Here is a 15,998-nt window from a genome sequence, read left to right on the forward strand (position 1 = left end):
AAGGGGAAGGCAGAAAGCAGAGCCCCAGTGTCTGTATTTATGGCCCTTCCCGTCCCATCCACAGCTCAGACCTGCAGTTATTGACTGTGAGGGGAGAGTGTCCTGGAGCTTCGTTGTTGCAAAATGAGCTTGAAAGGTTTTGTAGCAGAACTGTGCAAATGCTTCAGGGGAGACCCCACCACCCCTGCAAAACATCCAGTCAAACATCTCAGTTCTCTCCACAAGTGGATACATTTAAAGGGAGAAAAAAAAACCCCAAACACAAACCTAAAATGCCCTTTCTGACTGATACTTATTTCCCTTTAACTGGGGAAATGTATCACTTTAAGTGCTTGTGTGTTTTTAGTCGCCATCAGGCCTGAGCAGAGGGTCATTTTGACTGTATTTATGCTTATGAATTCCAGCCAGAATAAGAAAAAGGATAATTTCATCACTTCCCAGTGGAAAAGAAGGAAATGAGCCATTTGTGTGAAAAAAAAAATCGATGGTAAAGCGAAATTTTGAACCTGGGTCTTGCACAAAGCAGTCCAGCATCCTGACTGGGGCCACTCTTGTGCTCCATAATAAGAAGTTTCAGCTTTAGGAATTCTCTGAGAGATGATTTTTGTCTTGTAACAGCCTGTTCTATTCTGCAGCTGCTTTTTTGACTTTGCAACTTACTGACATCGATTGACTGTCAAATAAGCACCACTGTGAGCTCATGAATAAACATAGTTGGCATTTCCATATTAACTGAGGGCCTTCAGCTGAAAAGAATCCATTTGTGCCACTGCAATATCTTAATTATTGACTGTCTTATATTGTAATTAATTGTGTTTTATTCTCTCCAAACTCCATAGTCTGTATATCTTACGGGGTTTGGAAGCAATGCACTGATATTAAAGTCATAATCAACACTGCTTCTAAATATTCATGCCAATAAATGACTCCCATGTGTTTGCAGAGTGCCAGGGATAGTCTGAAGCATTTATTTAGCATTCTAGTGGGATCTGGTCCCTGCAAAGTTCACAGGGAAGCAGAATTTCCATCCTGCTGCCGGGAAAGCACGTTGGAGTTTGCAGGAGCAGTGGGGCAGGACACTCAGAAAAACCCCTGGTGCCTCAGGCCCAGTGGAGCTGTCAGCCCTTTTTTATTCTAACAGTTCTGTTCAGTCCATGACAGCCTCCCAGAAACTGCACTTTTTAACAAACCTCTCTGAGTTTTCAAGTCATTTCAAGCTGCTTGCCTTCTGTGGGCAGGATGCTCTGGCTGTCCCAGCTGGGGCTCTAGTAAGGAGCAATCCCCAAATCAGACCCATTCCCCAATCAATCAATCAAATACTGGAACCCTAAAATCATCCCCCTGCAGGACTGCAGTTGGCTGACACAAACCTCCAGAAAACTGAGATCAGCTCAGCTGGTTCAAACTTGGTTGCAATGACACCAAGGTCGGGGGTTCAATCCCCTGTGTGGGCCATTGACTTGAGAGTTGGACTCGATGATCCTGGTGGGTCCCTTCCAGTTCAGAATAGTCTGGGATTCTGTGGAAAGCACATTGAGTGCAGGGAGGACCAACTGATTTTCTGAGCTACTGTTGGAATTTCAAAGGAGGAAATGCTGTGAGTTTGTTTAATGAAATGTAAGTTAAGTGTAAACAGCCTTCAAATTCTTGGGAGTGGAGTCTTTGGGATAAGAGCTCAGTGTAAACTGGGCTCTCTCCTCTGAGGGGCAGTTCCCCGAGCCTGGGGAGCTGCACTGCCCCTTTCTGCAAGTGTTTGAGTCTCTGCTGCTTCAGATCCTCTCCCTCAGCTTCCAGAAGGAATTACTGGATTTACCTTCGAGTACTTGAGATGGCAAAGAACTCGTTTTCTGATCAGGGGAAGGGCACTGTGAAGGTTGCACAGTCCTGATGGTGTTGAAAATGCAATCCAGGTGTCCTGATCCCTGCTCTATGCTGGGGTGCAGCTGGGACTTCTGTGTGCTCTGCTGCTGGTGTCTGGTTGAGAAAGTTCTCTTAAATAATTATGCCTGTTTAAATACTTTGTCTGTTGTTCTCACAGAGATGCTTGATAATATTATTGGCCATATTTCTATTGATATTGCATTTTTTTTGACTTGATGATCTTTGTGGATATCCTGATTCTAATTCCTCCACCACCACTTCCTTTTCCTTTTAAGCTAAAACTCAATTATGCCTTATGAAAGGTTCAAAATTCATCTTAAAATATTTAGCTATTCATAAAAAAATAAATCATCATGATTGTGATTTTGTGTTTGGTTTTCATGTTGGTCTTAGATCTATGTGCAGCTCTGCAAGGGAATATTTGGAATACTCATCCTTAAGGGAAGGGAATTTGTTCCAGAGCCACCCTGCTGGCTGTGGCCACAGCACTCCAGCTCTGCCCTCAGTGCAGAAGGTTCTGGCTTTGGACATGGACATCTCAAACTGAAAATGGTCCTGCAAACTCCCAACCTTATTACTTGTACCTTAATTTAAAAAAATACAGCAAGATTGAGCATTAAAAAGGAGATTATATTAGTGTTTAATGTAGTTATGCCTTTATATGGAGAGGAAAAGGCAAGGGCAAGCAGTGATAGGACAAGGGGAAAGGCTTTAAGCTGAGAGAATGTAGGCAGAGCCTGGATATTGGGAAGAAATCCTTCCCTGGGAGGGTGGACAGGCCCTGGCACAGGTGCCCAGAGAAGCTGTGGCTGCCCCATCCCTGGGAGTGTCCCAGGCCAGGCTGGACAGGGCTTGGAGCACCCTGGGCTGGTGGGAGGTGTCCCTGCCCATGGCAGAGGATGGAACTCAGTGGTCTTTGAGGTCTCTCCAACCCAAACCAGTCTGAGATTCTGTGATATGTCCAGCTCTCAATCAGAGCCACGTGCAGGATGATGGGCTCTGGGTTTGGACTCAACCAACTCTGTTTTCCTTTTCCAGGATCACCCAGCACTGCTGCAGTTTGTAATTCAAGCTGAAAACAAGCATCTAGTCATCCATTTGGAGAGGAATGAGTAAGTACTGGACCCATGTGCTGCGTGTTCACTCCAGTCCCTCGCAGGAGGGTTGTCATTTTAAAATTGATGGTTTCAAATCAACCTGGGGCCAATTTTGCTACCAGTCCCTTTTAAACAGTGCCCCAGCAAGAGAGTTTTGCTCCAGTTTGGAGTATGTGTGTTTGCACATTGCTGAGGGAGCAAGAATCCATCTGGTTGTCTGCATTTATGTGGGGCTGCAAATGGCCATGTTGCCTCTCTGTGTTTTCCGGTGTGTTTGATTTGGATTTGCCCTCCTTGCCTGTGGTAAAGCCTTTTATTTATAGTAACGTGGAAAATCCTGCAGTCTTTGGAAATTCCTCTGGAGGACTCATCCCTCCCTTCTAAGGCTTCCTGCAGTACCCATACAGAACCCATGGGCATCTGCCTGGGGGAGATGAGTCAGGCATTTGGGCTTCACCCCCGCTGGAGTTTCAAGCAGGAGCTCCCTGGGTTTGCTGGCAAGGGCTGATGGTGGGATGTCTGTGCTGTTCATGAGGCCATGACCCAAACTGAGCTTGAGCCCTTCTTTGTGTGCATCTTCTTCCATGTGTTCTTGACAACTCCCCTCATGCCCATAAGTTTTCAGAGAGGGAATGCTGTAGGGGTGGTCCCATGGGCTGAAGCTTGGAAAGGGAAACAGAACCATCCAGAAATGAAGTCACTCCTCTGCAAGTCCATGACAAATGGAAAAAGTCAGCAAAGGCTTAGTCTCCCCCACAACTGCTCTCCTCTAAGGGAATCTCAGGGGTATGTTGTGGGAATCCAGAGCAGGATGTGCTGTTTGTCAAAGGAAAAGCAAAGCTCACTCCCAACCTAGGGAAAACTGTTTCTGAATGTTCCCAAGGCTCTGTGTGTTCTGGAGGTTTCCCTGCTGGGGAATAAAAGCCACAAAGGTATTTTTGTAGTGTAATACAGAGCCCATAGATGTCAGTGATGCAGTTCTGTGTGTTAGGAGGAAGGGAAGTGCCTGTGGCAGTAAAATGTCCAGGGGAGACCAGGTTTGTGCTGCCTCGGGCTGCTGATGGACAACTGCAGTGGGAAACAACAGGACACTCTTTAGTCCTCTGTAGTAAACCAAGGCTTTTGCTTTCCAGCCATTTGGATGAACCCTACCATTGTCCAGCTGTGATAAATTCCACTTTATTGCCTTCTTTCTATTATTTTATTGTCATTCTACTTCATTGCCTTCTTTCTCTCATTTCTAATGCTCATCTGTTGTTTGGAACCTGTCCTTGAAGGGTGTGTGGATCCTCCAAGCACAGGTTACTCTGTTCCAGTAACTAGGGGAGGGTTTAATTCCTTCAGTAAACAGGGCTTTCACTTTATATTCTCTCAATCTTTGTCAAAGGGTGTGCCTTCCTGCAGGAATGGGAGCTATGCAGCAATTGAGGAAACTATTTACATTCCATGTCAGCGATTAAAAGAACATAAAACTGTTAATGCAGGCCCTGCTGAACACACCAACTGCCCTGGACCTGGGAGAAGGTCAGATTTAGGAGACTGTAAGATACAATCTCCATGAAAGTGCAGTGAATTATCTCTGTGGGTGCCTGTCTGACCAGCTGGAGTGGGACATGTTGAGATCTGCTCCTTAAGAAATACAGTATTTACCCAGGAATAGATTTCAGTTTTCTTGGGGTAAACTGAGATTATTTTATCAGTGTATGGAGGTGTCCAGCAGAAGATTTGCATTCTGGAAGAGTTGTGTGTGCTGTTACCAACATGAGGTTCCTCATCTCAGCAGGAGCTTCTGGGGAGTGTTGGAGAAAGGTACAACCAGTCTTGCCTGTGGCATTTGTGGCACACGACGCATTTCATCGATGCCAAACCACAGAACAAGCTGGTTGTGGTTTTACAAAGTCATTTCTCCCTTTTCTCCAGCATCCCTGGCTTTGATTTGCAGGAGAAGGAGCACACTGAGTGTTGCAAGGATACTTTTTGGTGTGTGCATGGGTAGGTCAATTTAGTACCTGTTTCTGTAAATAACTCCAGGCTCTGGTCTGCAGGATTGGTCTGTGCTCCAAGGGAAAACAATCCCAAGGCCTCTCTGCTTGTCTGTGGAAGTTGGTGGTTGTGTTTCTTCTGCCTGTGGTGCTGGTGTTGGGCATGTTGTCACTGGCATGGAGAGGAAAGTGGTGGCAGGGGAGGGGAGGCCCTGGGGGTGTGTAAAACAACCAGCATGGACTCATTGCTTGTTCCAGGGGTCTGCAGGGTCATGGAGTGAAAAATAATGCCCAGGAGAGAAATGAGAGAATGCATTTCTGCAGAGCAAATGTGGGGAATAACAACTAAATATGGGGAACAACAACTGGTGGCTGCAGGGCTTGACTGGACCCGAGAGGTTTTGCACTCCAGGGGTGTGAGAAGGGCATCACATCCTTAGGGGAGGGGTGTTCCTATTCCTGCTCCCTGGGAATCCCCAAGGCTGCAGGTGTGGCCACAGCCCCTGCTCCTCCAGCCTGCCCCGTGTTCCTGATGCTGGTGGGGAACAGGCAGCTCAAAGTGTTGCTGTTGGGCAGAGCAGTGGCCATTAAATCCATGTGCTGCAGGTAGAGACATAAACACAAACTCCTTTTCTCATGTTATATATGAAGCTCTGATACTTGTGCTGTTATTTTACTGTGGTTTCATGTAAAACATCTTATTCCTTGGAGAATGATGGGAGTGGAGGTGGATGAGACCCCTGAATTGCATAATTTCTGCATTGGATCATGTGGAAAAAAAACCCCTGGATGTGACTTTCCATGGTTAGGAGGAACAGCTGCTTTGAGTAGTCTTGACATTAAACTCCATTTATTGAAAACCTTAGAGATTTTCCAAACCTTGAGTTGTGTTTCAAAACATGATTCAGATGCATTAGGCAACCCCAAGTGGGGAGAGATGTGTTAAACCATCTGTTATCTGTGGAAAGATTTCCTGGCACTTTGGTGCTTTCTGATATTTAGACTCAGCGAGATGTGTTCATATACACTGGGCAAGATGTTCTTAGCTGGTTCTGGAAGAGTTACTGGTACCTGACTTCACAGCTTGGGGGTTGAAATCTCCTCCATGACCTACAGCTGTTAAAATGACTTTTGTGTATTTCATTAAATACTTCAGTGATTAATTTCCAGGCACTGCCCATCCCTAATTGCAAACCCGAAATTATTTGTGGTGAATCCAGTTTGTCAAGGGCAGAAAAGCTGCGAGTTCGTGTTGCAAGTACATTTCTTACTATGATTGAGCTGCAGAAGATGATTGCACTCTCCAGAACCTGAAGCTCTGGAGTACCTTAAATGTTTTGGAAACACTTGTCATATGGAGAGACTTCCAGAATCAGCAAATCATTGATCAGCTGCAAAATCCCCCCCTTTGCAGAGCAGCTGCCTGTGCTGGTGTGAGTTACATCTGCTGGAGTGCAAGGGACAGTGATACATGCACAGAGAAATTCCTTTAAAGCTGATTGCAGCATGTGGGTCTTGGAGAGGAGCAGGCTCAGGGCTGTGTCAGTGAAACAGAACCCCTGGAAGGTTAGATCCAAGCTGGAGAGTGCACCAGGATGTGCTACTGGCTGCTTTTCTGGGCCTGGAAACATTTTCCACTGTCAGGAAGAGGTCTGTATACAGCAAAGTACTTAAGTGTTCTTTTAACTTTAAACATATGAGTAATCCAGGTAAAGTCAGTGGAATTACTGATTTTCAAAATCCATTTCATGCTTAAATGATTTGCTGACAAAGGTCATAATTGTGAATGTCAGAGGACTCTAACTCTGAACAGATGTTGGAGAGGTTTCTCAGTGCTGACTCCTGAGTGTACCAGAGCCTGCAGAAGACAAAGAGAAGCTGAGATGAGTGGAGGGCATGTCAGGGTGAGCTTGGAGGTAGGATGGCATTGCCCTGAGGGTACCCACAGCATCCCAGGTGTGTCCTGGCCAGTCTCCTCCTGGTGGGACCTCGTTGTCCAGCTTTGCAGTGAGGGTGGGATCAGTGGCTGATGAGCCATGGGCAGTGTCTTTGGGAACGTGGAGGTGCAAAGAAAGAGCTCGAGTATTTTAGAGAAGCTGAGTTCACTATTCATTTCCCCATAACTTTATGCTCCTTTTTGTCAGGTTTATAGCACAGCCTTAACAAAGCAATAGCAAAAAGGCAATATGTGAGCTTAGATTGCTGCCTTTTATTCCCTCAGTAAAAATTCTTCTATTTTATCAGGAGGCAAAATCCACCTCAGGCCATGGTGTAAGTCTCCATCCTATCCTATAAATCCCTTTGGATCCAAAGATCCCCAGAGGTTTAGATCATCTCTGCCTGTCCCCCTGGCACATTTACAACTTCTACACAGTGCCCAGGATGTGTTGGGATGGAATGTGTTCAGTTCTGGGCCCCTCAGTTCAGGAAAGAGATTGAGGGGCTGGAGAGGGGCCAGAGAAGAGCAACGAGGCTGGAGAAGGGACTGGATGTGGCTCTGAGTGTCCTCTGAAACACCTCCAGAGACAGAGAATCCAACATGTCTTGATCCAATCCTACTGTGATCACCAGCCCAGGGCACAGAGTGGATCAAGGGTTGGACTTGATGATCTCAGAGGTCTCTTCCAACCCAACTGAGAAGAGAAGAGCAGCGAGGCTGGAGAAGGGACTGGAGCACAAGTGCTGTGGGGAGAGGCTGAGGGAGCTGGGGGTGTTCAGCCTGGAGAAGAGGAGGCTCAGAGGTGACCTCAGCACTGTCTGGAAGTGCCTGAAGGGAAGTTGTGGCCAGGTGGGGGTTGGTCTCTTCTCCCAGGCACTCAGCAATAGGACAAGGGGGCACGATGGGCTCAAGCTCTGCCAGGGGAAATTGGAGTTGGAGAGCAGAGAAAACTTGTTTGCAGAGAGAGTGCTCAGGGATTGGAATGGGCTGCCCAGAGAGGGGGTGGATTCCCCATCCCTGGAGGTTTTTCAACTGAGCTTGGCCGTGGCACTGAGTGCCATGATCTGGTAAAGGGACTGGAGTTGGCCCAAGGGTTGGACTTGATGATCTTGGAGGTCTTTTCCAACCCAATCCATTCTATGTTTCTGTGACCCAGTGCTGGAGGTCACTTTGGAGGCTCAGCTCCAGGACTGAGGAGGCTCCAGCAGCATTCCCTGGGCTGGAAACCAGGCACCAGCCATCCCCATGGATAGTGCTCGTGTCACCTGCTCCAGTGAGGCTTCAGTGCTCAGAAAGAGTTTGGATTCTTTTTGTGGATCAAAGAAAAGAAGTTTTTCTCTCTCTTTTTCTGCCTGACCTTTCGGTGTGGGAGCCCTGATTGGTGTGCCAGTGACATTGGAGCTGCATTAATTTAGCAGGGAAACAACCCCTTTGCAGAGCCAAAGGAAACAGCTGACGAGATTTGTTAATGAATTGCCAGGCTTATGGAGAATCAATGGCTTTGAAATGGGGAGAGAGGAAACAAATCTAAACAAACAAATCCCAAACAGAGAACTGGGACCTGTCAGAATAAACTTGCCATTATAATTCTGTGCTGTCACTTGGCCAAACCCCTGTGACCTCAGCCTGTTTTATCTGCAGGGGCTGGAGCTGGCAGCTGCAGGGAGCTGACAGTTGGGATTGCAGGAAAAGTTTCACTTCAATGGAAGGAACAGCTTTTCCCTTCTGCAATGGCAGCAGTCAAATGGTCTAAATCACAGGGAAACGTGAAGATTCAGCTGCCACAGCTACAGGAATGATCAGTCTGTGCTCTGAGGGGACAGGTGTTTGCCACAGTTTTCTGGGATAAGGATGGCATGTTAAGGGTGGGCATTGAGACACCAATATTTGTTCTGTGATTGAGAATTAACATAGGTTGGTATTGGCAAATGTGTGGTTGGTATTGGCTGCCTTTGGCTGTGCCATCTCCCAGGCACTCAGCAATAGGACAAGGGGGCACGATGGGCTCAAGCTCTGCCAGGGGAAACTGAAGTTGGAGAGCAGAAAAAAATTCTTTGCAGAGAGAGTGCTCAGGGATTGGAATGGGCTGCCCAGAGAGGGGGTGGATTCCCCATCCCTGGAGGATTTTCAACTGAGCTTGGCCGTGGCACTGAGTGCCATGATCTGGTAAAGGGACTGGAGTTGGACCAAGGGTTGGACTTGATGATCTCAGAGGTCTTTTCCAACCCAATCCATTCTATGATTCTATGATTTTGGAGCTTTCTGTCTCCATCAGGAGAGAAACTGCTGCTTTCTTGGTCTGTTTTTTCTCTCCTTAAAATCACAGAATCATAGAAAAGCTTGGGTTGAAAGGGACCTTAAAGATCATGGATTTCCAACCCCCCTAAACTTAAGGAGTTCCAACTCCTTACATACACACACCAAAAGGAACAATGAGAGAAGGTATTTATATCCTGATATAAGATGCTGGAAGTGGAGAGGATAAAAAGATTGAATTTTGTATTTCTGAGACCTTCTTGTGGCTGAATGTCATAATCTCTAACATGGCCAAGCTTCTTCTCTTCCCATACCCCACAAAAAGCAGGACACTGGGGCTATGCAGGGAAGAAAGGACTCTCTCCCACTCACAGCCCCAGCCCTGGCTCTGGGGGCATTTATGGGGGCAGGAGGGCCATGTGTGTAAAGGACTGAGGGAATGATCCCCTTTCTCACTGGGGGAACTGAAATATGGGAAGTTTTCACATTCCTGTGTGTTCCACAGAACTACAGCAAAACAAATCAGTGTGATGGGTAGGACAGGTCCTGTTTTCTCTGCACCAGTTTCCCTGAGTTTCCAGAGCTTCATGAGCTGACAGCTTTGAAGCAAGTTAACAGAAGGTTTTGCTTGTTCACTGCCTGCCAGTCAGAGCAGTCCCAGAGCTGGATTTCCCAATTAAAGATACAACAATAACAGAGAGGCAAATATACCTCCTGCTGCAATAAATTTAATAAAGAATTAGCCTGCTTTAGGTTTTGCTCTCTGAACACGGTGCAGCAGCAGAATGGAGTGTTTTAATGTCCCTGTGCACTGCAGAGGGTGAGGTTTGCAGCCCTTCACTTTGTCCTGGCTGAGCAGAGAGGTGGGAGCAGAGAGGTGGGAGCAGAGGTGGCTCTCAGGAAACAGCAGCGTGTGCTCCCTCCCTGTGTGAGCAGGCTGAGGTCAGCCCAGCACCACCACAGTGAGCACACAGGCAAAATGCAATCATCTAGGAGCTTAAATTAACAATTAGGGGGGAGGCAGGAGATAAAACCAGTTTCCTGCAGACCCTGCACTGTGCTGATGCCCCCAGTGCAGCCCACGTGGCGCGGGAGTGTCGCGTGTCCCGGGGGTCCTGCAGGTTGGCAGGAGAAGGGTGGGTTGGTCCAGCTGGATCCAGGCTTTGCTGACAAACCTCCTGAGGGTTCCTCACATGTTTCTGGTATCTGCTCCTTGGGCAGGTTTCAGAACCCCTTTGGCTGTTGGAGTTTTTAATTTGTTTCTGACAGCACCAAAGGGGAAATGCTGAGTCCTGCTCTGCCCCAGCACTGCCTGGGCTGTTCAATCTCCTGATCACAACATGTGTGAAGGTATCAGGCCAAAACCAAGAGGATCCTCAGGCTTTTCAGAGGCATTTGTGGATAGTGCACTCTGGCCTCAGACACACAGGGAGGACTGTAAATGAGTTTTCAAGTCAGAATTGAGGCTGAAAGTTTTTTTAATGACTTTGCTATTAGATATTTCTGTGGAATCACAGAATGGTTTGGGTTGGAAGGGACCTTAAAGACCATCCAGTTCCAACCCTCTGCCATGGGCAGGGACTCCTTCCAGTAGACCAGGCTGCTCAGAGTCTGTGCTTTGGTGCTCAGTCCCAGGGGTCTTTGAATAAGAGCAGAAATGTGACAGCATGTCCAGTGATTCTTGAATTTGTCTTCTTTTACTATCTAGTGGCATTTTTCTGGCACACACTCTCCATTCCTGGGATCTCAACTTCTCCTGAAGGCTTTGCAGGGAGAAGGAAGTATTGCCTTCATAAAATTCTATAGGGAAAGATGCCAGCTCTTTAATTTGCTCACAGTGCTCACTGTTTGATGTATTCATTTCAGGAGGGGCAATGAATAGAGTACACTGTTGAACAGCCCCTCAGATGAATTCTCCATTATTTTATGTTGCATGTGGAAACGAGGTACTCAAAAGGAACAATTCAGTCCTGCTCATAATCCCTGTCTGGGAACCTGAACAGCATCTCCACCAAGGACAGGGCTGGGCACTGCACATGCACCCCCAGGGCACAAACTGCACATCTGGGAGGGAGAAAACACTTGATTGTTTCCTTTAAACACTTGTATTTTGCAGGATGGACTTTCTGTGTGTCAGATTGCTGGTGCTCTTGGCTCCTGTTTGTGCTGTGGTTCATTCAGTGCTGCTTCCAGCTCTGGGGTCCTCAGAACAAGGACATGGAGCTGTTGGAGCAAGTCCAGAGGAGGCACAAAGATGATCAGAGGGATAGAACATCTCTCCTATGAGGAAAGGCTGGGAGAGCTGGGAATGCTCACCTGGAGAAGAGAAGCTCCAGGGAGACCTGAGAGCCCCTTCCAGTGCCTAAAGGGGCTCCAGGAGAGCTGGAGAGGGACTGGGGATAAGGCAAGGAGGGACAGGACACAGGGAATGGCTTTAAACTAAAGGAGGGCAGGGCTAGATGGGATATTGAGAAGGAATTCCTGGCTGGGAGGGTGGGCAGGCCCTGGCACAGGTGCCCAGAGAAGCTGTGGCTGCCCCATCCCTGGGAGTGTCCCAGGCCAGGTTGGACAGGGCTTGGAGCACCCTGGGCTGGTGGGAGGTGTCCCTGCTCATGGCAGGGGTTGGAATGAGATGATCTTTGAGGTCCCTTCCAACCCAAACCATTCATGATTTTATGTTTCAGTTAATTGTCCCTTCCTTGAGTTTTCCCCCTTAGGATTTTATCTGGGTGGTGGTGGATGTAACAGAGAGGAGACAACAGCAGGAGGAGGAGGAGGAGGAGGAGGAGGAGGAGGAGGAGGACAGTGACCTGTGTGTCCATGTCAGAGCAAACTGGGGGGAAATATTGCAACAGTAAAAACAAACAAATAAAAAAACCAAAAAACCAAACACAAACAAACAAGCAGCAACAACAAAAACCAAACCAAAACAAAAAACAACAAAAACCCCAAAATGCAGGTATTTGACCTCCTTTTTATCTTCTTTATGTTGATATTTGAGATGAGCTCAGTTGGTTAAAACTTGGTTGTAACAATGCCAAGGTCATGGGTTCAATCCCCTGTGTGGGTCATTGACTTGAGTTGGACTCGATGATCCTTGTGGGTCCCTCCCAACTCAGAATAGTCTGGGATTCTGTGATTTAAGATTCATGTCTTTCAGGTTTTTTTCTGCTCTATCACAAGTTTAAAAAAACCCAACAAGACAACCACAGTTCTGCTTAAATCCTGAGGTTTGGCAGCTTTGCCTTGCTGTGGTCGTGGAGTTTAGAGAAGTGAAAGTCCAAGATGTCTTTTTCTTCCTCCCCACACGCTCTGTCTCAAGTGATTTGTATTTTGAAGTCCTGGGGAGATGATTTTACATTCCTGAAGCCTTAAAAGAACAAACATTTATGGAGAACTGAGTGTAGGAAATTTTTTAGAGGACTGAGGATAAAGGAGTCGTCCTGTTCTCATGAAGAGTCCATACCTCAGTTTCCTTTAAAAATCTCAGTCAGGAACTCAGTGCAGGAACTTCCACAAAAATTCAGTTTGATCTGTCTCTTTTTTCCTTTCTTCCTTTTTCATTTTTTTTCTCCTTTATTCCCTTTTTCCAAACTCCTTTGGGAAGGACTTCCAGGTGTATATGAATTTCCATAGGCACAGCAGGGCAGTATTTCCATCATCTCTTTTCTGCCAGGGGTGCAGCTGAGGTGGCCTCTGTGCCCAGAAAACAGATCACTGAATCCAGGGAAAGAGGAGGGAAAGAAGGAGAGGGAAGTGTGAGGAGCAGAGTGTGATTCCTGGAGGTTTCCTTGGGCACAACTGGCTCCAGCCCCACTGATGGAAGGGTTTGTGTTCCATGTGTGACTCAGGCAGGAGGCACGTCTGAGCTGTGCCTCTGCAGCCACTGAGGGGGGATTTGGCTCCTCAAAAAGTGAAAAAATAAGAAAAGAAAAAGAATCAGAATAAAAAAATATAAAAGTAAGAAAGAGAGACAAAGCTGGATAAAAGGTATGTCAGCACAAGGACCTGCTGAGCAGGGCTGAACTCAGAGGAGAGGCAGATGGATGTTAAATTTGAGGTGCTTTGCAGAAAATCAGTCCCTTTCCAAGTGGCACAGCAGCCCCTCAAGGCTGCAGAGGTGCCAGAAGGTTCTGCTGGACAAACCCAGCCCATCCTGCAGAGGGTGGTGGGCACAGAGAAGCTGAGCTGGCCAGGCTGGGTGACCCCCCCACCACCCAGCAGGAAGGAGCCACCTCAGAGTTTATTCATCTCACTGCCCTCCAGCAGAGCCTCCAGGATGAATTTGTGCACATTTAGAAGATGAAAAGCAGCCTTAGGAGCACTAAGTACTGAGATGTCAGCCAAGAGGCTGATGCAAAAAGCAGAGTCTATATGAAGAGCCTGAGTGGGGAGGAAATACATATATGGAAACATAAGCTTGGCAATAAGGTGCTTTTTTTCCCCTGCTTTGATGTCTGGCCTCAGTAATGCAGACAGATCCCGTCAAGAAATTGCTCCAATTTATTCCTGGGCTTTTATCTTCCTACCTGCTCCTTGCTCCTTTGGAGGAGCTGTGGAAGGCAGGGAGTGCCAGGCTGGTGTGGCACTCTCTGCATGGAGAAGGGAATTTGGGCACACTGTGGTGCTGCCCCAAAGGGGACTGTTGTTGGCCATCTGGGCTTCCCAGCCCTCCTGTGCCCTCAGCTGACCCACAGATTGGCACTTTCTGCCTTGCCTGGCCCAGGAAAAGTGCTCTGTCCTCTTCCTCTCTGATGCTCTTGCTCTCCCCAAGGGAAAGGAGAGTTGTGTTGAGTTCCAGCCCCAGTCAGGGCTCAGTTTCAATGCAGTCTTTATCATGTTACTTATTTTATCTGCCTGGCATATGCTGCTAGTGCTTAGGCATGAAAAGGTCATGTCTTGTAACAGTTTTGCTGTAAAAAGAAAGAATAAGATGTGTCTCCCGTGCTCTGATCAAAATACATAAACTTTTGGCTTCAGGAAAGTTGTGTATGACATTTAGAAATAAAGTGAAGCAAAGTTCCTCACCAAATTAATCAGAAATACTGACATACAGCCCACCCTGACTTCAGGGGAATGGTTCCCCTTTACATGAGAAATGACTTTGATGCATATAAATGTTAGTTTTATTTGGATATTGGATAAATTAAAAACCTCACAACTAAATGGGAATTAGGAAATGGAAGCAGAGATGTTTTTACAACTTAGCATTCAGTACATCTCTGAAAAGCATGGAAATAACAGTTTTCCTTAATTCCATATAGCCCCTCAAATACAGCTTAGAACTCTTCTCTGCTGGGGGTTGCACTGCTGTGGTTTCCAGGGAGCTTCTGCCTTTCCTCCATAACGTTGGTCCTTCCCTGCCCTTTGTTCCCTCCCCAGTGACAGGTAAAGCAAACTCCACATCCTCCCAAGGTTCCTCCTGGTTCCAAGGGAACACCGAGGCAGTAAATGCCTTATCAGGTTTGAACCAGCAGGCTGGATAATTCCAAGCAGATGTCTCCCCTTCCTGAATCCCAGCATCAGCTCGTTCCTGGTCAGCCTTGATTAGCTGATTCTTCCAGAATGAGGAGCTGCAGTTAATGGTCACTGCTCTGTGGGTTGAACATGCTGGAAAAAGAGCAGCTTTGCCCCTGGAGAACAAGAGGCTGATGAGGCAGTGAAATGGAGCTGAGTGGAATGAGCCTTCCTTGTGAGTCATTAGGAGAGGTGAAGCTCTGGCTAACAGATGAAATGCCTCTGATGAAGACCAGTTGTGAAAGCACAACTTATAATGCTTAATAAATGCATTGGGGTGACTCAGAAATTCAGTGGACACATTTGTTTCCCTGCAGGACGTGTCAGGTCCAGACCAGCATCACCTCCCTGGCTGGAAATGGGCTCTGCAGAGACACTCTGGCAGTCACTGCATCAAAGGTGACTGTGCCTCAAGTTGGCAGAGGGCTCAGAATGAACAGAAGAGTGTTCAGCCCCTTTGCATTTGGCTGGAAAAAGGGGCCAGTCTCTCCTGGGGCCTGGAGGTGCATCATAATTTGATTAGATTTGGAACTGATCTAGTTGGTTGAGGCTACAACAGTTTAACAAGTTCCACAGACCCCTCTGGTAGCTGGTGCAGTTTTAGTTGGACAAATAAAAAGCTGATTTATGAAGCAGCAGGGATTTTGAAGGCTACACGAGGAGTGGAAAGTGGAATATGTCTCTTACCCCTACGTAAGCAGCAAAGCCCCCCAAATACAAAGTCAATAATATATTAACTGCATTATTGTGTTGAGGCAGCACAAACCCCAGCAGTGAGTGCAACAGAAATGGTTCTGGAACAAAAGATTTGGGGAGGAGAGGCAGGAACGTGCCAGAAAGATGGAATTATTTTATTAAAGAAGTTGATGGCTCAGTGTCCTCTGCAAACAAAGCAATCAAAGTAGCTGCTGTTTTAACACTTATTTGCATTTGGGTTGGACTAATACAATCTTTGTTCACAGAGGAGCTGCACCATCTTTAACATCTTCCTCACTTTGTTTTGGGGGTGTAAATTGTGACAAATTAATGTCTTTCCAAACCATTATGTGGATAATGTTCAAGCTGGGCCTGCATTTGACCTTTTTTTGGAACTCAAAGGCCTAGTGATTTTATATAATGATCTTTCCACACAGAAAACAAAGCCAGCTCTTGTTAGGGTGTTTTTATTTAGTAGCACCTGCTTGATCTTCTTGAATAATAAGTGCTGTCATTTTCAGAAAAAAAATATGGATTTTTATATAAATTTAGAGGAATAACCATCAAAATGGCAAGCGAGAGTTCCTTGAGAGGAGTCACAGATGCCTGGATGACAAAATGGGTTTATGC

At 46.7% G+C, this 15,998-nt stretch overlaps 1 protein-coding gene across 1 annotated transcript in view; it reads left to right on the forward strand.

Annotated features, from left to right (window-relative positions):
• The window catches only part of ADAM12 (ADAM metallopeptidase domain 12), a 214,191-nt gene that overhangs the window by 57,583 nt on the left and 140,610 nt on the right, over positions 1–15,998 (forward strand). The window contains exon 3 of the mRNA XM_071563503.1: positions 2,920–2,993. Within this exon, the coding sequence (XP_071419604.1) occupies positions 2,920–2,993 (74 nt within the window). The remainder of the gene's footprint in view (positions 1–2,919; positions 2,994–15,998) is intronic.

The sequence above is a fragment of the Pithys albifrons genome, chromosome 9 (genome assembly GCF_047495875.1).
Source record: "Pithys albifrons albifrons isolate INPA30051 chromosome 9, PitAlb_v1, whole genome shotgun sequence".
Taxonomy (NCBI): Eukaryota; Metazoa; Chordata; class Aves; order Passeriformes; family Thamnophilidae; genus Pithys; species Pithys albifrons.